The 26,889-nt window shown below is 42.1% G+C and overlaps 1 protein-coding gene across 1 annotated transcript in view; it reads right to left on the bottom strand.

Moving 5' to 3' along the window:
- Positions 1-1,872: 1,872 nt before the first annotated feature.
- LOC117543148 (microtubule-associated serine/threonine-protein kinase 1-like) overlaps positions 1,873-26,889 on the bottom strand; it is a gene marked incomplete at its 5' end in the record, with an annotated part of 84,967 nt that continues 59,950 nt past the window's right edge. The window contains 17 exon segments of the mRNA XM_034211241.1: positions 1,873-2,777; positions 2,779-3,431; positions 5,907-6,097; positions 6,325-6,458; positions 8,439-8,561; positions 10,039-10,268; positions 11,874-12,098; positions 12,597-12,780; positions 12,782-12,830; positions 13,412-13,572; positions 15,439-15,548; positions 15,632-15,754; positions 17,338-17,439; positions 19,361-19,526; positions 20,310-20,442; positions 20,528-20,666; positions 24,767-24,975. Coding sequence (XP_034067132.1) covers positions 2,034-2,777; positions 2,779-3,431; positions 5,907-6,097; positions 6,325-6,458; positions 8,439-8,561; positions 10,039-10,268; positions 11,874-12,098; positions 12,597-12,780; positions 12,782-12,830; positions 13,412-13,572; positions 15,439-15,548; positions 15,632-15,754; positions 17,338-17,439; positions 19,361-19,526; positions 20,310-20,442; positions 20,528-20,666; positions 24,767-24,975 — 3,676 coding nt within the window.

Here is a 26,889-nt window from a genome sequence, read left to right on the forward strand (position 1 = left end):
CACTTTTGGGGGAAACAACGCTGTCATTTGAATGGCGATCGAGCCTGAAGCCACAGAGCTCTTCTGTTACCGTCCTTTCTTCTTAGAGGAAGTCCAGAAACACTGAACTCTGGATTTGTGATAAAACTATTATTTTCTGCCTCGCTCATGAGAGTAACAGCTGGAGAAATTACAGCCTCGCCTACTGATTTTAATTTAACCATATATCGAGCCCGATCGTCGATTTCAAATGATTGAATGTAATTGTTTGCCTGTCTGGTCATCGTAACCGGGCTCTTTGAAGATCAGACAATCCACGGTTTTCAAACATTTCTGATCGGATTGGCAAAAACTTCAGAATTTGCATCGACCGCCGTTCAAATGACAGCGTTGTTTTCCCCCAAAAGTGGGCGGGGCCGTACTTTTCGCCCAGAAGTGACGTAGGTGTTTCTCTCATCTTAATGTTTATTTTATGTATATCATATATACTAATACTAATATATATATATATCAATACTTATCACTGGGTGCCTAAAAAAATACATTGAGTGTCACTTAATTCCTTAACTTTAAGATTAAGGAATCTATTTTGGTGTGTTTTTACATCTCCTGCATAATGTAAAAACAACTTAAATATATAAGAATGTATTAGAAAATGGGGGGAAATGCATTATATATTGCATTTAGCTGTAAATAAAGCGGTTTATTAGTAAATGCGGGTGTTATTATGGAGTCAGCTAATGTAATAAAGAAAAAAGCTTTACATGTTGTCAAGTTATTCATTACAGAACCTAAACTCTTTTAAAAACAGTGTGTTGTTCCTTTAAAATCTGGACTAAATGAATGAAATATGATAAATGCCTTAGGTTAATAACGTAACCTGCTAACAGTTTGAAGAGTTGTTCACAGTGTTCTCCACCTGAAGGTCTGCTTTTTCTTTTTAAATATTCCATCGTTTTCCATGTACAGTGTCAGACATGCATTGAGACGTATGCATTGTTTCCTCTATATATATTTAAACGACACATTGAACACACACAGGCCTACAGTAGGATCCAACATGGCCGACGCTTCTTCACGAGTCGGCTATTTGGTTTTCAGGCGTTTCTGTTTCTCCGCCTCCACTCAGAGTTAATTGATATGTCAGAGTGATGCTACAGTAGAAGGCACTATGGAGGGGATCTGTCTCAATGCTGTGTGTGTGAACAGAGATACCATGCTGCTATTTTCAGAATCCACGTCGACAGCAGGAGAGACATGAGCCAATCAGTGCTTAGATACAAGTCGGGACCAATCTTTACTTTTAGTAGAGTCTCTACTTTAAAGAGTCCTCTCCTGCTGATGTTCAGGTGTATATCAGTGTGTAGTGTCTCTACTTTAAAGAGTCCTCTCCTGCTGATGTTCAGGTGTATATCAGTGTGTAGTGTCTCTACTTTAAAGAGTCCTCTCCTGCTGATGGTCAGGTGTATATCAGTATGTAGTGTCTCTACTTTAAAGAGTCCTCTCCTGCTGATGTTCAGGTGTATATCAGTATGTAGTGTCTCTACTTTAAAGAGTCCTCTCCTGCTGATGTTCAGGTGTATATCAGTATGTAGTGTCTCTACTTTAAAGAGTCCTCTCCTGCTGATGTTCAGGTGTATATCAGTATGTAGTGTCTCTACTTTAAAGAGTCCTCTCCTGCTGATGTTCAGGTGTATATCAGTATGTAGTGTCTCTACTTTAAAGAGTCCTCTCCTGCTGATGTTCAGGTGTATATCAGTATGTAGTGTCTCTACTTTAAAGAGTCCTCTCCTGCTGATGTTCAGGTGTATATCAGTATGTAGTGTCTCTACTTTAAAGAGTCCTCTCCTGCTGATGTTTAGTTATAATTTAAATCCTCAATGAAGGTTTTCTACTTTTAATGGATTTTATTTACAGTGTAGTCAAAATTAAACGATACCTTGTTGTTTGTCATTTGTTAATATGCAGATCTGTTCGTGAGTTAGCAAGTTGTCTCTCTGCGCACACAAACCCCATTGCTCAGATCTACCTCCATATATGGGCGTCTCCTTTTATCACGAGTGATGTTTGGAGCTGCGAATGTTTCCTCTGTCGGCCATGTTCACAGACGCCTGCCCCCCCCTTCGCCCCCCCGCAGACGCCCCCTCTGCCTTCCCCACGTTCCCCTTCTTCTCCTCGCTCGTCTTCATCACGTTATCTTTCGCTCTCACCCCCTCCTGCGCCCCCCCCTTCAGCACGGTTTTGGCCACGGTGGTGAGCTGAGTGACGAAACTGGCTTTCTCGCCGGGAGACATGGGGCGGGGTTTGTTAGAAGAGGGGGAGGAGGGGGAGGTGGGATTCTCCTCCAGGACCTCCAGGTGCGCCCTCTCCTCCTTGCCCCCCCGGTAGCTGTTGGACACTTTAGATCTGAGAGGAGCCTGGGTGGGAATCGGTGGAGCGGGTGCTTTAGTTTTGACCGTTTCCGCAGCTTTTTCGCCGCTTTCTGAGCCTTTTGGTAGCTTCGGTTGCTCGGCAGCTTTCTGAACGTTCCCTTTCTCCTCCTGAGCTTTAGCCACAGCTCCACTGTCTGTCTGCTGCTTACTGTCTTGTTGTTGCACACCCTTTGAAGTTGCATTTTTCTCATCCCTACCCTTAGAGTCCGCCGACTCAGCACTTTTTGGAGCCTTCTCCCCCGGGTTCTGCTTCTCCTCCGCAGCTAGATTTGACTTTTCCGCTGCGTCACTTTTCTTCAACACCTCAGCGTTTGATATTTTACTCACAACACTCTCCCTAGTGTCTCTCGACGGGATGAGAGTGTCCCCGACTCAGCGGAGACTCCTGCCTCCCCATCCTCCTGATGGGCTTCGGCCCTCCGATCTCCATGGGAGGAGAAGGTGAGGAAGACGATGAAGGTGAAGGTGGAGCTGGTCCGTTCTCTCCCTCCATTTCTAGCAGACTCTGCAGGCTGTGTTCGCAGTGAAAAGAGTCTCTTCTGTAGTCGCCGTGCGCCACCTCCAGGCTGTGTTTACGCAACGAAACCCCGCCTGTAAGAGGGGAAGGCGAGGATGACGATGAGGAGGAGGAAGGTAGATTTGCCCCGAGTTTTTCCACCGATTGCACCCGCTGCAGGAGAGGGGATCGCGGCGGCTCGGCGCTTTTCGGTCGAGGGCGAGAAACGGGAGGAGAGGAGTGAAGTTTTGCGGGAAAAGTCTGCGTTGTGTTGGAGCTTCCCACCGTGTGACCAGAGAGAGGGGGAGGAGAGGAGGTAGTGGGGGAGGGCGTGTGAGCCAGGGGGGAGAGAGGGATGTTTCCGGCTGATTTACAGCGAGCGGAGCGGTACTGGCGGTGCAGTTTAGGGGAGAGGCCGTGCAGCGAGCTGGGTCTCATGTGGTGGGAGGAGGAGGAGGCGGCGGAGGCGGAGGCGGGGGAGTTGGGGGTGCTGGAGGCCGGAGAGCTGCTCTGAGAGGAGGTGCCTGAGGGGGGAGAGAGGGAATAACGGTTATAAAATAATAATCACTTACTGTCATAGAGAAAAAAGGACTTTGCTGCAATGAACAACATCCCGAATATGCCTTTAAATACCTCTGTGTAACGTATTATGCTTTTATATACCTCGATAAACCGACTTATCGACTTAATCGACTTACCTCTAAACAACTAAATATACCTTCATATATAACTTTATATACACATTCATACACACTTTTGTACCTGTAAATACCCCTGTATAACTTAACGTATCTTTGTATATCTCTATATGTCATGATATACCTCTATATATGTTTATTCTATATACATTTCAAAGTCCCGGCTGAATAGTAGCAATTCCGCTCAAATATTATCTGTGTTTATTTTTGAGCTACCAAAATGTTGATGGTGAGGCTATATAAAGCATGACATCAATACATAATAAATACAATTAAAAAAATGCCGTCAACAGACAAAGAAATATATATATTTACATTCAACAGATTTTCATTGGCTAACAGAAACACCGGCCTACTGTACTGTGCCGTGACTGGATGTGTTCTGAACTTAACACAAAAAGTAAGGACGTGTGTGTTTGGTAGACTACTTCTTTGTTGCATCAATGCTTTTTGGCAATACTCCATCCCACAAATGCTTGTTCCTCACAACATTTTTAAGGTATAACAAAACAGGCTTTCCAATGGTAAAAGATTCATTGCCAAGAAGCATTGTTACAAGAAAGAAATCCAAATCCAGCACCAGACACGTTTTTTACGCTGCTATGGACAGTCTTGCACTAATGTACATTCTCAAAGATATTGAAGTGACTGTTATTTTGTAAATATTGATTGTTGTGCTTTGATTTAGGTCTTAATGTGAGCATATGTACCTAAATACAGACAATCAACAGACATATTTACACAAAATGTGTCTGTTGATTGTGTATATGTATTGGGGTGCACACAACTTTCTTAGTGAGTTACTCAAATTAGTACCAGGAGACAATGTTTGGTACTCAGGGCTGCCCATGCAAGGTTATGTGTTCAGCCCCTCTGTTTCGCGAACGTCGTCGACAGGGGGGTGTGTGTCGGTGGGGGTGTGGTATTGAACGTCGACGGGAGGGATGGGCGCTAGTGGAGCACGCGCGTTGAACTCGCGCCGGTAGTTGTGGCACAATTCCGTACACCGACGTTACCAGCAGCCCTGTCTGTGCGCACGGCGACCGGCTCTGTCGTCCAGTGGAAATGCTTCACAAGTCCGCCGGTACGCAAATGCGCTTAGTGAGACAAGTGACAGTTATGTGCACCCCTGTGTATATATATATATATATTAGGGCTGTCAAGTTAACGCGTTAACGTAAAAAAAATTAACATCACTAATTATTTTAACGCGATTAACGCATGTGTATTTGTTGTCCTCGGCCGCCCCGTAGTTTCAGAGCGCATCGAGTTTCAAATACCATCTACAAGCTGATGCTGACTGCCCCGCTCCTGCCGCCCGCTTGTGGCAGACCACACTTCCACGCTCACCGGCAGGCACCGACTGGCCATCGGGAGGACCGGGAGGGTGTGTGTGTGGCGCAAGAGAGAGAGAGAGACCTTACGTGCATTGTTGTTGTTAGCATCTGGTGCTAGCTAGCTGCGCTAACGGATATAAGGAGCTGTTTAAATGAAAACAGAGGAGCGACATTTCGCCACAACTGCGCCGAGCACTTGACTTTATGCAGGAAGCCAGACAGTGGGACATTGTACGAGAAGTCAGCACACTCAGCAAGGATAGTGCGCAACATGATTGCAGCGTCCAGGCAGCTCCCGTTCGAGCATATGCCTTGAGTTGCACATAGCTCCAACGATCCATCACACACACACACACACACACACACACACACACACACACACACACACACACACACACACACCACACACACACACACACACACACACACACACACACACACACACACACACACACACACAACACACACACACACACACACACACACACACACACACACACACACACCACACACACACACACACACATCAAACACACCACACCACCAACACACACACCATTTGTATTGTATTATTGAATGATAGATGTTCAGAGTTTTTGTTTTAATATTCATGAGAATATTTGTCATTGTTGAAACTGATAAATAACATTAGCATAAAGCATATTTGTACACTCATATGTTGATAAGAGTATTAAAAACTTGAAAAATATTCCTCTAAGGTACATTTAGAACAGATCAAAATGTGCGATTAATTTGCGATTAATCGCGATTAACTATTTTAATCGACTGACAGCCCTAATATACCTATATATATATATATATATATATATATATATATAGGTATATACATATTTTTATATATATTTGTATGTTTTGTATTCGGGATTGTGGGAAATGGTATTTCGATCTCTGTCTGTACACACAAACTGAAAGATTGACAATAAAGTTGACTTTGACTACTGACCCAGGTAGGGGGGTTCGGTGAGGTTGGAGCGGTAACTCTGGGTGGGGGACCGGGCGGAGAGGCTGTGGGTCGGGGAGCCGGGCAGACTGTCTCCAGAGGACAGAGAGCGGTTCAGAGAGGAGAGGCTGCGGCTGGTGTGGAGCAGGTTCGACTGTTTGGTGATCTTCCTGAACAGAGAGCTGCGCTTCTTCCTGAGAGACAAACAGATATGACTTGTTGAGAGGAATTAAGGTATGAAAGATTAAATAATCAAACTGAAAATAATTAACTAAAATCAAGTCAGAGGATAAAAAATAGTACATTTAAAAAAAAAAAATTGGCAAATAATAAAAACATAAAAATAAATACATAAAAATAATAAATAAGCTAATAAATGAAACAATTATGTATTCTAATAAAAAGCATTGCAGTAACGCACTCTTGCCCCTCCTTGGCTCCCGTCCTCTTGCTTCGCCGCGCCATCTTGGATTTATAGCTGGACTTGCGAGCAGGACCCACTTTGATGGAGGTGTTCTCGAATGGAGTCGTTGTTACCGTCACCTTGCTTCCACTCTAACGATTACATACAAATGAACCACATCATTTGATCAGTACCGTTCATTTCAGCCGTCTTGTAAAAATCATTCAATGCAGAGATGGCAAAAGTACACACATCCTTTACTCAAGTAGAAGTACAGATACTCGTGTTTAAAAATACTCTGGTGAAAGTAGAAGTACTGACTAAACTTCTTTACTTAAGTGAAAGTAAAGAGGCTTTGAAATGTGCTTCAGTAAAAAGTACCCATAACTAGCAGCTGTTTTAAAGAGTACCTGACCTCCCTTTATATTAATAGAACAATAATGTCATTGTTAGCTAATGAATGTTTCCATGCTGAACAACGGCAACATGACAACGTTTCCATTGGTCCCTCTTCTTTAGAGAAGACCAGGAAATGATGGATACACGGATCGTGTTCAAATCAATAGGCACGCAATGACTCTAAAGAATAATGATCACGCATCAAACACACATTCAGACTAAAGGAACCAGCTGTTTGGGAAATGAGAGAAGTAGAAAGTACAGGTATTTGAGTTCAACATGTAAGAAGTAGAAAGTACAGGTATTTGAGTTCAACATGTAAGAAGTAGAAAGTACAGGTATTTGTGTTCAACATGTAAGAAGTAGAAAGTTCAGGTATTTGAGTTCAACATGTGAGAAGTAGAAAGTACAGGTATTTGTGTTCAACATGTAAGAAGTAGAAAGTACAGGTATTTGAGTTCAACATGTAAGAAGTAGAAAGTACAGGTATTTGAGTTCAACATGTAAGAAGTAGAAAGTACAGGTATTTGAGTTCAACATGTGAGAAGTAGAAAGTACAGGTATTTGGGTTCAACATGTAAGAAGTAGAAAGTACAGGTATTTGAGTTCAACATGTAAGAAGTAGAAAGTACAGGTATTTGAGTTCAACATGTGAGAAGTAGAAAGTACAGGTATTTGTGTTCAACATGTAAGAAGTAGAAAGTACAGGTATTTGAGTTCAACATGTAAGAAGTAGAAAGTACAGGTATTTGTGTTCAACATGTAAGAAGTAGAAAGTACAGGTATTTGAGTTCAACATGTAAGAAGTAGAAAGTACAGGTATTTGTGTTCAACATGTAAGAAGTAGAAAGTACAGGTATTTGTGTTCAACATGTAAGAAGTAGAAAGTACAGGTATTTGAGTTCAACATGTAAGAAGTAGAAAGTACAGGTATTTGTGTTCAACATGTAAGAAGTAGAAAGTACAGGTATTTGAGTTCAACATGTAAGAAGTAGAAAGTACAGGTATTTGTGTTCAACATGTAAGAAGTAGAAAGTACAGGTATTTGTGTTCAACATGTAAGAAGTAGAAAGTACAGGTATTTGAGTTCAACATGTAAGAAGTAGAAAGTACAGGTATTTGTGTTCAACATGTAAGAAGTAGAAAGTACAGGTATTTGAGTTCAACATGTAAGAAGTAGAAAGTACAGGTATTTGTGTTCAACATGTAAGAAGTAGAAAGTACAGGTATTTGTGTTCAACATGTAAGAAGTAGAAAGTACAGGTATTTGAGTTCAACATGTAAGAAGTAGAAAGTACAGGTATTTGAGTTCAACATGTAAGAAGTAGAAAGTACAGGTATTTGTGTTCAACATGTAAGAAGTAGAAAGTACAGGTATTTGGGTTCAAAGTGTAAGAAGTAGAAAGTACAGGTATTTGGGTTCAAAGTGTAAGAAGTAGAAAGTACAGGTATTTGTGTTCAAAATGTAAGAAGTAGAAAGTACAGGTATTTGAGTTCAACATGTAAGAAGTAGAAAGTACAGGTATTTGAGTTCAACATGTAAGAAGTAGAAAGTTCAGGTATTTGAGTTCAAAATGTAAGAAGTCAAAGTAAAAAGTCGTCCAAAAAAAATAAGTAGTGGAGTAAAGTACTGATACCAGAAATATGTACTTAAGTACAGTAACGAAGTATTTGTACTCCACTACTTCCCACCTCTGATCTAAGTAGATAAGGATTAGATGTGTGTTCCTCACCTTCAGGATGAGCTCCACCACCTCCGTGTGGACCAGACCGTGGACTGACTCTCCGTTCACATGAGTGATCAGATCACCGGCGCTGAGTCCAGCTTCCTGAGCCGGACCTCCGTCTTCAACATGCTGTGGTTAGAACAAAAGGACTTCATGAAACACATTTACACACTTACCAGAAATGCATTTTATCTAATGGGGCTGGTGAGACAAAGAGAAACATATATTAACTCTCAGCGCTGCATTGGATACTACTAATTAATTGGAATTTCATCAAAATCCCAATATGGACTAGTGCCTTTATGCAAATCGCAGTATGCACATATTCAAGGCAAAATATGTGAACATATTTGAATGAAGTATTGTGGAGCTGTAGAGAAATCATGGTATTCTACAACCTAAATAAAAAAATCCTTAATATCGTAATTGCAGTATTAGTTAATACGATCACAATAAGTTATTTTTTCCAAATGATGCAGCCCAACGTAGTATTTTGCTGATAACTAAATACAAACTATAAAATCAATTACCTATGGTGTTCCACAGGGCTTTATACTCGGTCCGCTCAGTTTTTATAAATCATACAGGCTTCTGCTCAGCCATATATTACAACTAGGGCTGTCAAGTTAACGCGTTAATAATGAAAAAAAAAAATCTAGTTTAAAATACCATCTATACAATCCAAGCACACTGCTGATGCCGACAGCCCCGCTCCTGCCGCCCGCTTGCGGCAGACCACACTTGAAAGTGTGCGGGGGAGACGCCTGGACACGTCTACGAGCAGCAAACTTTAATGTTCTGAGGTTGTTGTGTTCAATATTCATGAGAATATTTGTCATTGTTCAAATGATAATAAACATTAGCATAAAGCATATTTGTCCACTCATATGTTGATAAGAGTATTCAAAACTTGAAAAATATCCCTCTAAGGTACATTTAGAACAGATACAAAATGTGCGATTAATTTGCGATTAATCGCGATTAACTATTTGAATCGACTGACAGCTCTAATTACAACACTGTGTTTCAAAGCTCTGCAGATACTGCTAGTGCCTAATGACCCAGTGGCTGTTGCTGTTTAAGAAACCACATTCAAAATCTTAAAGTTTAAATGTCTACACAGTTAAAGTATTTAAAATGAAATGAGAATAAAGATCTAATGTTGATGTTAATTTTAAAACAGACACAAATGGACAACTATGTCAGTAGGATTGCATTTATCCACTGGAAATAATATGTAAATACATTAAGTATGTATATTACTGAATGTTTGCTATTAGCTGTATAAAGAGTGTGGGCAGCGCTCTCGGGGTGGGCGCCCTCTCAGCCCTGGTCTGGCGGAAACACTGAGAGTGGGGAAACATTTTCTCATGCTACTAATGCTAATACTTATGCTACTAATCTCACTCTGCATCTAGCTGAATATTTTTCTGAGTCAAGCTAGCATTCCTCCTGCTTGTCTCCAAATTGAAAGCCTACCAAAAGTGACTTTACATTCTAATAAACCTGTTTTTCATCGGTCTGCCCTCCCAAAATCCTGCTTCCCTCACACATTTAGCTGTATATGTATAAATAAAGTTGATTATGGCTCCTCCTCCTCTCTTACCCAGACCATGTGATGCACGCTGAACACGTCGCTGTCTCCCATGTAAACTCTGATGGCTCTCAGGGTGAAGCCGTACTTCTTCCCCGCCCGGTGGATGATGATGGGGGAGTGCTGCACGTTCACCATGGGGGAGTAATCTCTGCTGGGGGAGGAGTCTCGGGAGGAGGGGTTTGAGGAGAGGGAGCGAGGAGACATGGGGCTCGCTAAGGGGGAGGGGACGTGCTGCTCCACTGAGGAGAGAGAGGGAGGGAGATCAGGTTAGATCACAGGATTTATTTCTAAAAAGGGAAGGGGTATTCTGTCCCCTCCTTAAATAACTTTGGCTAAATTGACTGTGAAGGCCTTTTTTTCATAATTGTGGCTCGGTAGCAGTCATATGTTATGCGATATATTTTGCCTAATATTTATAGAACAAACACAATACAAATAGAATTGCAAAGCTTTCCAACAGTGAATACATTGTGAAAAAAATACAAACGTTGGCTATTTCTTTTTTTAAATGATTGCAAACTTTGATGGCATGTTTCTTATTATCAAGGCTCGGTAGCAGTCATTATGTTTTGTGAAATAATTGGCTTAATATTGTGAGAACAAAACTATAGAGATATAGTTGAACACAAATAATATTTTCTTTCAAACAACGTACAACACAAAAGTGTTTTTGGAGTCAATTTGGCTGATTTAGATCAGATTAGATTTATTTCATTTTTGTCACAGTATGTGTTATTAGGCATTGCACATGAACTAATAATATACAAATAGTAAGAAAATCTAATACAAAATAAACAGTTCATATATACATATCAACAGTAGAAAGATATATAGCTATAGAGCAGTGTTTCTCAGACTTGTTCATACCAAGGACCACTTAACCAATAAAAAAACACTCGCGGACCACCTAACTCCACAAATATCCAAAAACACATCGTTTTTTGCAAATCGCCTGAAAATGGTACAAACAAGTGGCCACATGTGTGATGGAGGTGTTTATCTGGGCTATATCATGCAATCGAAAGTGAAACTTAAGCTCGCTCCATTGCGGAGATATTCCCGCGAGAGTGCGGAAAACTTTAATTAATTAATTAATTTCAAATGTGAAATGTTACCAATATACTCACGGACCACACGGGGGCGCTCACGGACCACCAGTGGTCCGCGGACCACACTTTAAGAAGCACTGCTAGACTATCTAAAGACCACACATAGACAGAATAAGTTAGGATTCTCTAAAATAGACCAATCTACTACTACAAATATATATTTATAATAGAATACAATATAAAAGTGTGCTAAGCAGTTGCAGTTTTGTAAAAAATAATTTTAAAATGTAAATGCAGTGAGGTGGTGTTTGTACAGTATGTGCAAAATGTTCAGGGTTATTCGAAGCAGAGGTTGCGCTAGACTTTTTCACTGATCGTAAAACGACCGTCAAAATTCAGTATTACCCGTCGGCCTTTACACTCTAGGGGGGGGGGAGAGAGAGAACTGTCAACGGGGGGCGGGGCGCACGCTCGTGAACTGTTAGCGCCGTGTTATGCATGCCCACTGCACCTCGCGGGAGGGCGCACAGCGTAAAGCCAAAACTCACAGACGTTTCAATGATTTGTACGGCAAAGTTGGGTTTGGAAACGGTATCATTTCCTTTTTGGCAGGCATGCATAACACCGGAGCCTCGCTGCGGGGAAACTTTGGCGCTGTTCCGAGTTTGTTCTAATCTGCTTTCAGATTTTTCCGTCATTGTTAAAAAAAATTCGTCATAGACGGAAATTATTCGGTTAACGCGACCTCTGATTCGAAGAGTCATTTTAATAGCACGTGTCATATGTATTGCTAACCTGCAGGAATGATGACGGACAGAGCCGTAGCAGAAGCAGATTTGATGACTTTAGCTCCCGGTCGTGAGCTGTTTTTCTCTCCCTCAGAGAGCTGGTGGTGTCGGACCCTCCTCAGCACCAGGTCAGTGGCGGCCCCTCGAGGCCCCTGAAGGTCCGGGAGACCCAGAGCAGGAGCATTACTGCCTGGGAGAGGCTGCGGAGCATCAGCAGGTCTCAGAACCTTATCTGAACGGTACAGTGAGAAATAAAACCCAACGATGAATCACTCTCGATATAAAATGTGATCGAATACAGGTTTAAAACTTCCAACCTGATCTGACCTGATCGCATCACATCAGGAGCCTCCTCCTTTCTCGATATTATACTTTTTTCTGATTGAGTATGGGTTTGAATACTCTACATTCAGAATTTTAACATGAAAGTTTCACATCCTAAGATCTGATCTCAGGTCTCCCAAATACAGGTTTGAAACTTCAATCTTGATCTGAGTCTTTTATTCGGGATTCAGGAGCCTCCTCCCTTCTCTGTGTGATTTGACTTTTACTGAGATGTAGATGTTTGAATACACTCAATTCAAAATGTCAACACGACAGAATTTCACATCCTCCAAAAAAACAAAAAACAAATAATGCAAAAAAAATGAACCTATATGAAAAATGGTTGTCATCAAATAATATTACATCCCCACTCATACAAACAAACAAAAACATCTCCATCACCCACCGACTGCCGCTGTGAGCCCGTTGCTGTCTTTAAGGACTGATCTCAGGTCTCCCTCCAGAGAGGCCCCTCTGTTCTTCAGAGAGAGTCTGCTGGGCGGCGGCAGCTCAGAGTCCGTCTCCAGAGGCGAGGCCAGGCGGTGGGAGTCCATCAGAGCGGAGAAACGCCTCCGAGCCCCTGAGGGGGGGGCTGGAGTCGCTCTCATAGAAGGACGACTCGGAGCAGGACAGACGCTTCCTGATGAACACAAGGTGGAGAAAGTACTCAGATTAAAGTATTAATACCAAACTGTAGAAATACTTTGATAGGATAGATGCTTCCTGAGAAAAACAGACGTACTTAGGTATAAGTATTTGATATTAAAGACATCTGACAGGATAGACAGAAAGTGCTCAATTAACTCGATAAATAAATGGTAGCTTCTCTTTGACATGAGTATAGTGGTACGTGTATTTAACATAGAAAACTATATATTATATTTGTATTGGGCTGGTCCCACAATTTCCTTTACATAGCCAAGATGGCGGTCGTTTTTGACTCCAGTACAAGCGCTAGCCAATCAAACCGCATGCTTCTGTGTCCGGGGCGGGAGATTCATGTTGTTGGTCGCGCGTCAGACACGCCCACCGGCTTGCTTCAACGCGACGGAACCGTGTGGACGTACCGTTAGAGTGTTATGACTCCACCGTCCGCATACTCATAATGCATTTTGCAATACTTTGCATTGGGACCTAGAGGAATTGAGTCACTCTCAAAAAACAGGTCTTTTCTGGAGTCTTTCTCAGACTCATTTCCTCTCAATGTGACAGTGCACTCACATCTCCGGGGAGCCGGTCCTCCAGCTCTTGTCTCGCAGCGTCAGGCTGCCCAGACTCTCTCTCTTGGCCACTCGGTCCTCTCGGGGAACTTTGTGTTCTCGGAGCGTCACCCCGGGGTGTTTCTGCTCCAGCTGAGACAGGTGCTCCATGCTGCTGTACACCTGCAGCACACACAACAACACACTGAGGGGTTATTCAAAACGTTCTGTTATCTCGTGGCAAAACTTTTAATCAGGGTCCCTCGGTTCAATAAAGTCAGACTGAAGCATCCTTTGTGCTCCAGTCGATCCTCTCAGTAAATACAGAGCTGAATCCAGATCAAATGGACTGCACTTATATATCGCTTTATCCAGTCTTTACGACCCCTCAAAGCGCTTTACATACTACATGTCATTCACCCGTTCACACCCATTCATACAGAGCAGTGTACCTTACTCTAGGACCTAACATTCACACCCCGTTGGCCATCGGGAGCAGCTCAGGGTTAAGTATCTTGCCCAAGGACACATCGACATGTTGACAGCATGGGCTGGGATCGAACCCACTCCCTCGCAGCCAAAAGCACGCTGAAGGCTCTTTGAGCAGGTTTTCTCTCACTGATCGTGCCGTTATGTTAAATGTTTGTTTTCCATGTGTTGTGTCTTGATATCTGTCTGTTGATGTCACACATGGAGCGGCTGTGATGCAAGGAGCATTTCAGACTTGATCTGAACATTAAAGTGTTATCGTATCGTCCCTGTCTATAGAGGGAGGAGTGAGGCAACACATGCATGAAACACAATCTTTATAGATTAATTCATCCTTTTAATGCTTGCAGGAATGAGTGAGCACCGCGAGTACATAAACCTCCCCTGGACCAGGTGCCCGCTAAGGAGATATGATGTGTCTCAAAGATTCAGTCTTTATTGTCATATCCACAATAGCTGCGGTAGTTTTGCCAAGGAGAATCTAAAATAGTATATAATATATACTAATATACATAAGACATAATGTACATAGGGTGACTGTGGCTGCGAGGGAGTGCGGTCGTCTTTCAACCAGAAGGTTGTGGGTTCGATCCCAGCCCATGAAGTCAACATGTCGATGTGTCCTTAATAATAATAATAATAATAACTTGGATTTCTATAGCGCCTTTCATAATACCCAAGGTCGCTTTACAAGGAAGAACAGGAGTATAAACAAACATAACATAACAAAAGGCAGTCAGACAAAACAACAAATAGATTTGGGGCCGAAGTCCTTGGCAGACAGATGGGACTTGAGGGCCCTTTTGAAGGCGTCAAGTGTGGGGATGTTGTGGATCTCCGCAGGGAGAGCGTTCCAGAGAGTGGGGGCTGCCATCCTTGGGCGAGATACTTAACCCTGAGCTGCTCCCGATGGCCAACGGGGTGTGAATGACATGTAGTACGTAAAGCGCTTTGAGGGGTCGTAAAGACTGGATAAAGCGCTATATAAGTACAGTCCATGTAGATATACTCGGACGCTGCCATGTTTTGCAATGTGAACACATGAATTTGAACTGTGTAGCGTTGTCTCAAAGCAAACCCTGTTAACTATCTAGCAAGCTAGCAACGTTATTTTTCACAGAAATCACCATTACATTCCATCACATGTCACTTGTTAGACGCTTTTATCCAAAGCGACTTACATACTCAATACTGTGGGCAATCCCCACAGGAGCAATGTGGGGTGAAGTGTCTCAGGGACACAACGACATGCTGACTGCAGTGGGGTTTGAACCTGTGCCCCCCTGATCCCTACACCAACACACAACCCACTGCACCTCACGCCTCCCACATCCAAGTACTAGTAGTGCATTTAAGCATACTTATGCTTTCAAAATAGCAAACGTAAGTTATGAAGTACGCGATTTGAGACACGAAAGGGTGACATAATATCGGACCCTTATCTTGCAGTGTAAATCGTAAACATTAAACATCTTACAATACTTCAAGATTCTTTAATGTCACATATGAAACACCACAGAAGATACAAAGAGAAGTTTGAACATGAATGTCTGGTCTGACCTTGCTGAAGCGAGGCGAGCAGGAGGAGAAGCGATGGATCTCCACCGGCTCGTCGTCGTTGGTGTCGTCCTCATCGTACGACTGAACGTGGTGGTAGCGCTCAGATCGGGCTGGGGACGAAACATCACAGCGTTACGATGGGAACATGTTTAGAAATGAATACGTTATCTTTCTCTATGTGCTGTAGACTCACTGTCGAAGTAACTGGTGTCCTCCTCTGACTCCAGGTGAGGGATGAACTCTGCTTTCTGTCTCAGCAGGCTGTTCCAGTTCACCTCGGTGAAGAACGAGTGCTGCCTCACTTCAAACGCTCCTCCTAGAGAGAGGAAGAGGAAGAGGAAGAGGAGAGGAAGAGGAGAGGAAGAGGAGAGGAAGATGAAGACAGACAGAGGCATTTTGAGTGGGACAGAAGTCGACTTCTTTAGGTAAAGCTGAATCTGTGAGCCGACAGGCAGATATTCAAGGTCAGTGAAACACAAACACGTTTTCCAGTGGGTACTTTTGCAGATGCAAGGGATTAGTCATAACCAGTTACTGTAACGCAACTACCTTTTGCGGTAACTAATAGCGTTACTAGTTACCTATTCCCATTCAGTAACGCCGTTATAGTTACTGTGATTTAAATGGGTGCGTTACTGCGTTACATTATGTGATGGAACTGAACCGAATCTCGCTGCAGATGTAGCTTACAGGCAAATACAGCGATGTCCTCTCACAGCACCATGGACAAGTGAAAGTGAGCAGAGAGGAGTGATGATTGGTTAACACAGAGTAACATTTCAGGGTAAGCCAATCAGAGACAGAGTTGGGTCTTGCCTTATGGGGAAAATACACAGACACACAAACACTTGCTAACACACACACATACACGGCAACGCCCACCACCAGCACACACACACACACACACACACACACACACACACACACACACACACACACACACACACACACCACACACACACACACACACACACACACACACACACACACACACACACACACCACACACACACACACACACACACACACACACACACACACACACACACACACACACACACACACACACACACACACACACACACACACACACACACACACACACACACTATGGCAGATGCAAGTATCAGCTAGAGCAGCAGCACATTTACAACTTGGAGATATAACCACTATTTTCAATTTGTGGGGATAAAGGACGCACAAAATATTACGGTCAAATGTAAACTGTGTGCAGACAGAAAGCATTGTGCCACAGAACAACACAAACACTTGTATTTGTGTTGTTATTATTTTTAAAGTAAAGTAACTTGTTACAAGTTACTTTTATAATTTAGTAACTAATAAAATAACTAGTTACTTTTATGAGAGCAGTAACTATAACTATTACTAGCTACTTTTTGAAAGTAACTTGCCCAACACTGGTCATAACATTGTAAAGAAGCTCAGGTAGTTAAAAATACAATTTGAAAGAAACGTCAAAAAAATGCATTAAGTAGAGAGCCAAAGAAAACTGGTAAGCAGACGAGCAGAGACTTGTTTGCTAAAAAAACAAAAACATGGTTGGAATAGTTAACTACAAATAATGACTAGAAATAACATTTTTTTAAATAGTTAAATTAAAAGCACAACATTGCATTTCAGTTGTATGAATAACATGTTTGAACTCTAAAGATCAAAACGGAAACCACTGATCTAAGCCAAAACAAACCAGGGATACAAATGAAAAATGACTCTGGACCAAGATGGAAGTCGACTTATTTACGTCTGTGAGCATACAGGCAGGAAGAGAGTTAGTGTGTAAGGTCAGTGACTCTGGAACAGGGGGAGAGGTATGCAGACAAAGGGTTGAAACTACCAGCTTGTTCTTGTCCAAGGGGTAGCAATATAAAAGCAACTGACCTGTTCCCAGCCGGCCCAGAGGGTTGGTCTGCAGCAGGGAGGAGATCAGGTGCTGAGCGTCAAACGGGAGGGACTCGTCTCCTTCAGGCCACACGATGTCATCTGCAGGAGACAGGGACATTGGGAAAAATTGATCTTTTTAGAATGGCCTTTTCCTAGATTTTTTAAAACCCCCACTCGTTGCCTTGCCGACGGAAACGTAGCTGCTTTTATTTGTTGTTTTGGTTCAACCATTTTACTCTGTAGCACTTTGTAGCACTTTGTAGCACTTTGTAGCACTTTGTAGCACTTTGTAGCACTCTGTAGCACTCAAATAAAAAGTGCGCTTATAAATAAAAGGAATTATTATTAAAAAGGGGAGAAAAGTGTGTTCAATAATACGTATTTTCCTGTGTTTGTTACGTCACATTTCTTGAGTCACTATAGGTGGGTGTCTATTGGATTTGTGCGGTGACGTTTGCGGTTATATCCGGTTGCTCTTTGTCATCGATGGAGGGGGAGTGAGCTGGGGAAGGACACTTTTTGTTGACCGCCTACGCAATAATATACTGGACTAGAATTATTTTTTATTCTTTCACACACACATACGGGTTTTAGGCCGAGGGCGGCACCGTACTTCCGGTATCCACCATTTCACACGAGGTGCAAGCTGAATATAATAGTCTATTGCCTTAATCAATATCTAGTCAACTCTAAAATACCACATATATGCAATGGCATGATAATATTATTGTGACAAGTGGGGTATTCACCTGGTGTTTCTAGAAGATAGACGTAGATGCTGCCAAAATCGACCGAAGGCCACTTTCGAGAGTCGTTTTTCCATACATCTGCGGGCAGTCTGTAACAACCCACACAGCTCTAGTTTACGCTGGTAACGACCTAGAGCACACCCCTCAAGTCCAGAGATGTAATCCGAAGACATGCAGCGATTTCTTCGGTCGTTAATTCAGAAAAAAAAACCGAGTGCGCTCTGCCTGGCTACGTTAGCTAGCTGTTTATATTTGCACCTCCAGGATATTAGCACCTCCAGGAAAATGGCGTATTTCTATATAGATATATGGCGCGCGTTGCATTGTGGGTAGCTTGTGACGTCACTGTGTGTGAAAGAATGTTTGCTTGTTTCGTTTGCAAATACAAGGTCAAACGCATACCAGTGGAAAGACTGTTTTCTTGCGCGTCAGACAATGTTTTCTTCGTGTTTAGTTGCGGCACTTAGTTTGGATTACCGAGGGATATCGTTGACTTTTTTACGATACCGATACCACTGAACGATACCGATATTCAACCGATACATATCGTGATACTTTGAAAATGTATCATCCCACAATTACTCCCATGAAGCGCTTTACGATATAGTTAACATGTCAAATGAATATTAAATTCAATTGTGGGACTTCTTGGACCTTTCAGTTCTGAACAAACAATGAAAGATACATAACAAATATGAAGAAAACCGATTATGGAATATCTTTTATAGCACATCAGGTGTGCCGCGTGAATAGCACATCTTGTCAATGCAAACAGACCGTTATAATTAATGTTAAACCTGAGATTCGACTAGAGAACAAATACATAATAGAATAAAGGTCATGAGATCTCGGCATTGCACAAACAAACAAATCTTTAAAATCAACATTTGCCTTCACTGGTGAGAGAAAACAAATCCCATCACAGTTCATTTGTGGGACTTTTACCTTTCTAGTATTGAACAAACAATGAAAAATACATAAAATATGAAGAAAAACGATTATGCAATCTAATTTATAACTCCCGCCATCACGGGCCACGGACTCACTTTTAAAATTAATACATTTTAAAATAATTTTTACAGGTATTTGTGTTCTAAATGTAAGAAGTAGAAGTAAAAAGTCGTCAGAAAAACAAGTAGTGGAGTAAAGTACTGATACCAGAAACATGTACTTAAGTACAGTAACGAAGTATTTGTACTCCACTACTTCCCACCTCTCATTAAACCAGAGTCTCTTAATGGCTCCAACTCTCTCTAACTTGAGCCCCTCACCTGTGATGACCTGTCCGAACAGTTCCTCCGGAGTGTCTCCAAAGAAAGGCACGCAGCCCACCAGGAACTCGTACAGGATGATGCCCATCGCCCACCAGTCCACCGGCTTCCCGTAGCCCTGCCGCAGGATCACCTCGGGGGCGATGTACTCCGGAGTGCCACACACCTGGAGCACAGGAAACACTCTTTATTCCATCAGTCGTTTCATTCATGTACCACTTTACCTCCTGTGAATTATGTGCAACATGCACATTTAAAAAAGAAAATAATACAAATAAAAATAATACAAAAAAAGAAAAGAAAATAATTTAAAAAAACTAATAGAAATAGAAATAATAAAAATAATAATAAAAATAATAATCTAATTATAATACTAAAATTATAAAAATAATAAACTAATAGAAATAATAAAAATAATAATAAAAATAATAATCTAATTATAATACTAAAATTCAAAAAAATAATAATAATAATAAACTAATAGAAATAATAAAAATAATAATAAAAATAATAATCTAATTATAAAAATATTAATAATAATACAATTACAACTAATAGAAATAATACAAAAAAAAATACAAATAATAATACAAATAAAACTAATAATCTAATTATAATACTACAATAATACAAATATATATATAAAAAAAAAATACAAATAATAAAATTACAACTAATACAAATAATAAAACTGAAACTAATACAAATAGAATAAATACAAATAATAAATAATAATAATATAATTATAATACTAAAATAATAAAAATAAATAAATAATAAAAATAATAATAATAATTAAAAAACTTAAAATAATAATTAAAGTAATGTTTGGTTACACTATGCTTTATATAAATGCATGCATAAAATAACTTAACCTGTCTTGATTTCAGATTGTTTAACAGAGTTCTACTTCACCTCTGCTCATATCATTTTGTTGTTTTTGTCGTACCTGTTTATCCAGGAACTCCCGAGTGTCCTTCTCGATGTGTCCTTCGTACAGGTTGGTGGTCAGACTCATCAGACCCATCTTAGAGAGGCCAAAGTCTGTGAGCTTGATGTGACCCATGGAGGTGATCAGGAGGCTGGAGCAGAAACACACAAGTTATAAAGAACTCCTTCCTGTGTGTACATCAAGCATCAGTAGCAGATGGATTAGCTCTGTCTCACTTGTCAGGCTTGAGGTCCCGGTGGACGATCCCGTAGTTGTGTAAATACTCCAGAGCGAGGACAGTTTCTGCAAAGTACATCCGAGCCATTTCTACAGGAAGCGCTCCGATGTTCTTCAGCAGAGTCGCACAGTCTCCACCTGCAGACACACAATCAATCATTCATGACATTAGAAATCATGTTTTTCAAGATTTGAAGGCTTTAATGTCATAGGTGTGAGGGAAACTTCTGAAGCAATAGGAGTCAGGACTCAGAGAGACACGAGGAGAGCTGGAGCTTTGATGGAGTCAGGACTCAAAGAGAGACGAGGAGAGCTGGAGCTCTGATGGAGTCAGGACTCAGAGAGACACGAGGAGAGCTGGAGCTTTGATGGAGTCAGGACTCAGAGAGACAAGGAGAGCTGGAGCTTTGATGGAGTCAGGACTCAGAGAGACACGAGGAGAGCTGGAGCTTTGATGGAGTCAGGACTCAGAGAGACACGAGGAGAGCTGGAGCTTTGATGGAGTCAGGACTCAGAGAGACACGAGGAGAGCTGGAGCTCTGATGGAGTCAGGACTCAGAGAGACACAAGGAGAGCTGGAGCTTTGATGGAGTCAGGACTCAGAGAGACAAGGAGAGCTGGAGCTTTGATGGAGTCAGGACTCAGAGAGACACGAGGAGAGCTGGAGCTTTGATGGAGTCAGGACTCAGAGAGACACGAGGAGAGCTGGAGCTCTGATGGAGTCAGGACTCAGAGAGACACGAGGAGAGCTGGAGCTCTGATGGAGTCAGGACTCAGAGAGACACGAGGAGAGCTGGAGCTTTGATGGAGTCAGGACTCAGAGAGACACGAGGAGAGCTGGAGCTTTAATGGAGTCAGGACTCAGAGAGACACGAGGAGAGCTGGAGCTCTGATGGAGTCAGGACTCAGAGAGACACGAGGAGAGCTGGAGCTCTGATGGAGTCAGGACTCAGAGAGACACAAGGAGAGCTGGAGCTTTGATGGAGTCAGGACTCAGAGAGACACGAGGAGAGCTGGAGCTCTGATGGAGTCAGGACTCAGAGAGACGAGGAGAGCTGGAGCTCTGATGGAGTCAGGACTCAGAGAGAGACGAGGAGAGCTGGAGCTCTGATGGAGTCAGGACTCAGAGAGACACGAGGAGAGCTGGAGCTCTGATGGAGTCAGGACTCAGAGAGACGAGGAGAGCTGGAGCTTTGATGGAGTCAGGACGCAGAGAGACACAAGGAGAGCTGGAGCTCTGATGGAGTCAGGACTCAGAGAGACGAGGAGAGCTGGAGCTTTGATGGAGTCAGGACGCAGAGAGACACAAGGAGAGCTGGAGCTTTGATGGAGTCAGGACTCAGAGAGACACGAGGAGAGCTGGAGCTCTGATGGAGTCAGGACTCAGAGAGACACAAGGAGAGCTGGAGCTTTGATGGAGTCAGGACTCAGAGAGACGAGGAGAGCTGGAGCTCTGATGGAGTCAGGACTCAGAGAGACACGAGGAGAGCTGGAGCTCTGATGGAGTCAGGACTCAGAGAGACGAGGAGAGCTGGAGCTCTGATGGAGTCAGGACTCAGAGAGACACGAGGAGAGCTGGAGCTCTGATGGAGTCAGGACTCAGAGAGACACGAGGAGAGCTGGAGCTCTGATGGAGTCAGGACTCAGAGAGACGAGGAGAGCTGGAGCTCTGATGGAGTCAGGACTCAGAGAGACACGAGGAGAGCTGGAGCTCTGATGGAGTCAGGACTCAGAGAGACACGAGGAGAGCTGGAGCTCTGATGGAGTCAGGACTCAGAGAGACACGAGGAGAGCTGGAGCTTTGATGGAGTCAGGACTCAGAGAGACGAGGAGAGCTGGAGCTCTGATGGAGTCAGGACTCAGAGAGACACGAGGAGAGCTGGAGCTCTGATGGAGTCAGGACTCAGAGAGACACGAGGAGAGCTGGAGCTTTGATGGCAAACACTGACGGTTTATTTGGAGCTTCGGCCGGAGAAGACAAGTCACGGACCACACATTACATTACATTGCATTTAGCTGACGCTTTTATCCAAAGCGACTTACAATAAGTGCGTTCGACCAACAAAATACAACCTTGAAGAAAACAGAATCATATAAGTACATCAGGTTTCATAGAGCCAAACATTTCAAGTGCTACTCAACTGGCTTTAGATAAGCCAGTCCTTTATTAGTATATAAGTGCTTCGTTAATAGTTCTATCGCTCGAAGTGGAGTCGAAAGAGATGAGTTTTCAGTCTGCGCCGGAAGATGTGCAAGCTATCTGCCGACCTGATGTCAATGGGGAGCTCATTCCACCATCTTGGAGCCAGGACAGCAAACCCACGTGTTTTCGCCGATGGGAACTTGGGTCCCCCTCGCAGCGAGGGTGCAGCGAGTCGTTTGGCTGATGCAGAGCGTAGTGCACGCGCTGGGGTGTACGGTTTAACCATGTCCTGGATGTAGGAAGGGCCAGATCCATTTGCAGCATGGTAAGCAAGTACCAGTGTCTTGAAGTGGATTCTAGCAGTTACCGGAAGCCAGTGGAGGGAGCGGAGGAGCGGAGTGGTGTGGGAACATTTAGGAAGGTTGAAGACCAGACGAGCCGCTGCATTCTGGATGAGCTGCAGAGGTCGGATGGCACATGCAGGTAGACCAGCCAGGAGGGAGTTGCAGTAGTCTAGGCGTGAGATGACGAGAGCCTGGACCAGAACCTGAGTCGCTTTCTGAGTCAGCTGGGGACGTATCTTCCTGATGTTGTAAAGCGTGTATCTGCAGCAACGGGTTGTAGCAGCGATGTTTGCAGTGAAGGACAGGTTGTTACGGTTGAGATGCCACAATCAATTCTGAAGAACTAAGCAAATGATCCCCAACAATAGGCGTTGTTGTTTTATCTCTCTATGAGCTGACTGCTATGTGTGTACATTGTGAGGGATATTGTAAATGTTTATCTTGTATTATTCTGCCTCTGTCTGTATGTCCCTCTTTGTCTGATGATTCTTTTGTGTTATGTTTCACATTAACATGTCTTTGTGGTCCTTTTGTCTTTTTCGTAGTCGTTGTGAGTCAGTTTGTATCTTTTTGCAGCTAATTTGCATGAATTTCTTTGCTTTGTCGATTTCGGTCACTATAGCTATATTCACAAAGGTTTAAAGTCAAAGTCAACTTTATTGTCAATCTTTCAGTTTGTGTGTGCAGTCAGAGAGATCGAAATACTGTTTCCCACAACCCTGAACACAAAAACAAATATATATATATATATATATTAGAGCTGTCAGTCGATTAAAATAGTTAATCGCGATTAATCGCAAATTAATCGCACATTTTGTATCTGTTCTAAATGTACCTTAGAGGAATATTTTTCAAGTTTTTAATACTCTTATCAACATATGAGTGGACAAATATGCTTTATGCAAATGTTTATTATCATTTGAACAATGACAAATATTCTCATGAATATTAAACACAACAACCTGGAACCTCTCTCATTCAATAATACAATACGTGTGTGTGTGTGTGTGTGTGTGTGTGTGTGTGTGTGTGTGTGTGTGTGTGTGTGTGTGTGTGTGTGTGTGTGTGTGTGTGAGAGATGGATCGTTGGAGCTATGTGCAATTCAAGGCATATGCTCGAACGGGAGCTGCCTGGACGCTGCAATCATGTTGCACTATCCGTGCTGAGTGTGCTGACTTTTCGTACAATGTCCCACTGTCTGGCTTCCTGCATAAAGTCAAGTGCTCGGCGCAGTTGTGGCGAAATGTCGCTCCTCTGTTTTCATTTAAACAGCTCCATATCCATTAGCGCAGCTAGCTAGCACCAGATGCTAACAACAACAATGCACGTAAGGTCTCTCTCTCGCTCGCTCGGGCCACACATACACACACCCTCCCGGTCCTCCCAACAGCCAGTCGGTGCCTGCCGGTGAGCGTGGAAGTGTGGTCTGCCACAAGCGGGCGGCAGGAGCGGGGCTGTCAGCATCAGCTTGTAGACGGTATTTGAAACTCGATGCGCTCTGAAACTACGGGGCGGCCGAGGACAACAAATACACATGCGTTAACTTGACAGCCCTAATAAAAATATGTATATCCTATATATACACAATCAACAGACACATTTATACATATGCACACATTAAGACCTAAATAAAAGCACAACAATCAATATATATAAAATAACAGTCACTTCAATATCTTTGAGAAAAGTGTAAATGCTAATAGCATGAGGTTTATACAGTGTATGGTCGGCACACACACAGTTTCCTCACCTTCCACGTACTCCATGACCATGCAGAGGTGCCTTCTGGTCTCGAAGGAGCAGAACATGGACACCACGAAGGGGTTTTCTGCGAAGGTGAGGATGTCTCGCTCCACGAAGGCCTGCTGGATCTGGTTCCTCAGGATCAGGTTCTGCTTGTTGATCTTCTTCATGGCAAAGCGCTGCCGGGTGTCCAGGTGACGCACCAGGTACACAGCGCTGAAACACACACAGAAGCGTGGATGATGTTTCATTTGTGGCCAAAAAACTATTTTCCATCATGCCTGACTGACAGATGTAGTGTCAGTATGTCTTAAAGCCAGAGCTGGGAAGTAGTGGAGTACAAATACTTCCTTAATGTACTTGAGTAGATTGTTCTGGTATCAGTACTTTACTCCACTACTTATTTTACTGACGACTTTTTACTTTCTACTTCTCACATGTTGAACACAAATACCTGTACTTTCTACTTCTCACATGTTGAACACAAATACCTGTACTTTCTACTTCTCACATGTTGAACACAAATACCTGTACTTTCTACTTCTTACATGTTGAACTCAAATACCTGTACTTTCTACTTCTCACATGTTGAACACAAATACCTGTACTTTCTACTTCTTACATGTTGAACTCAAATACCTGTACTTTCTACTTCTTACATGTTGAACACAAATACCTGTACTTTCTACTTCTCACATGTTGAACACAAATACCTGTACTTTCTACTTCTTACATGTTGAACACAAATACCTGTACTTTCTACTTCTTACATGTTGAACTCAAATACCTGTACTTTCTACTTCTTACATGTTGAACACAAATACCTGTACTTTCTACTTCTTACATGTTGAACTCAAATACCTGTACTTTCTACTTCTTACATGTTGAACTCAAATACCTGTACTTTCTACTTCTCACATGTTGAACCCAAATACCTGTACTTTCTACTTCTTACATGTTGAACTCAAATACCTGTACTTTCTACTTCTTACATGTTGAACACAAATACCTGTACTTTCTACTTCTTACATGTTGAACTCAAATACCTGTACTTTCTACTTCTTACATGTTGAACTCAAATACCTGTACTTTCTACTTCTCACATGTTGAACCCAAATACCTGTACTTTCTACTTCTCACATGTTGAACTCAAATACCTGTACTTTCTACTTCTTACATGTTGAACACAAATACCTGTACTTTCTACTTCTTACATGTTGAACTCAAATACCTGTACTTTCTACTTCTTACATGTTGAACTCAAATACCTGTACTTTCTACTTCTTACATGTTGAACTCAAATACCTGTACTTTCTACTTCTCACATGTTGAACACAAATACCTGAACTTTCTACTTCTTACATGTTGAACTCAAATACCTGTACTTTCTACTTCTTACATGTTGAACTCAAATACCTGTACTTTCTACTTCTCACATGTTGAACCCAAATACCTGTACTTTCTACTTCTTACATGTTGAACCCAAATACCTGTACTTTCTACTTCTTACATGTTGAACTCAAATACCTGTACTTTCTACTTCTCACATGTTGAACCCAAATACCTGTACTTTCTACTTCTTACATGTTGAACCCAAATACCTGTACTTTCTACTTCTTACATGTTGAACTCAAATACCTGTACTTTCTACTTCTCACATGTTGAACTCAAATACCTGTACTTTCTACTTTTTACATGTTGAACTCAAATACCTGTACTTTCTACTTCTTACATGTTGAACCCAAATACCTGTACTTTCTACTTCTTACATGTTGAACACAAATACCTGTACTTTCTACTTCTTACATGTTGAACACAAATACCTGTACTTTCTACTTCTTACATGTTGAACTCAAATACCTGTACTTTCTACTTCTCACATGTTGAACTCAAATACCTGTACTTTCTACTTCTTACATGTTGAACTCAAATACCTGTACTTTCTACTTCTCACATGTTGAACTCAAATACCTGTACTTTCTACTTCTTACATGTTGAACTCAAATACCTGTACTTTCTACTTCTTACATGTTGAACTCAAATACCTGTACTTTCTACTTCTTACATGTTGAACACAAATACCTGTACTTTCTACTTCTTACATGTTGAACTCAAATACCTGTACTTTCT

This window comes from Gymnodraco acuticeps, unplaced genomic scaffold, assembly GCF_902827175.1.
Source record: "Gymnodraco acuticeps unplaced genomic scaffold, fGymAcu1.1, whole genome shotgun sequence".
NCBI lineage: Eukaryota > Metazoa > Chordata > Actinopteri > Perciformes > Bathydraconidae > Gymnodraco > Gymnodraco acuticeps.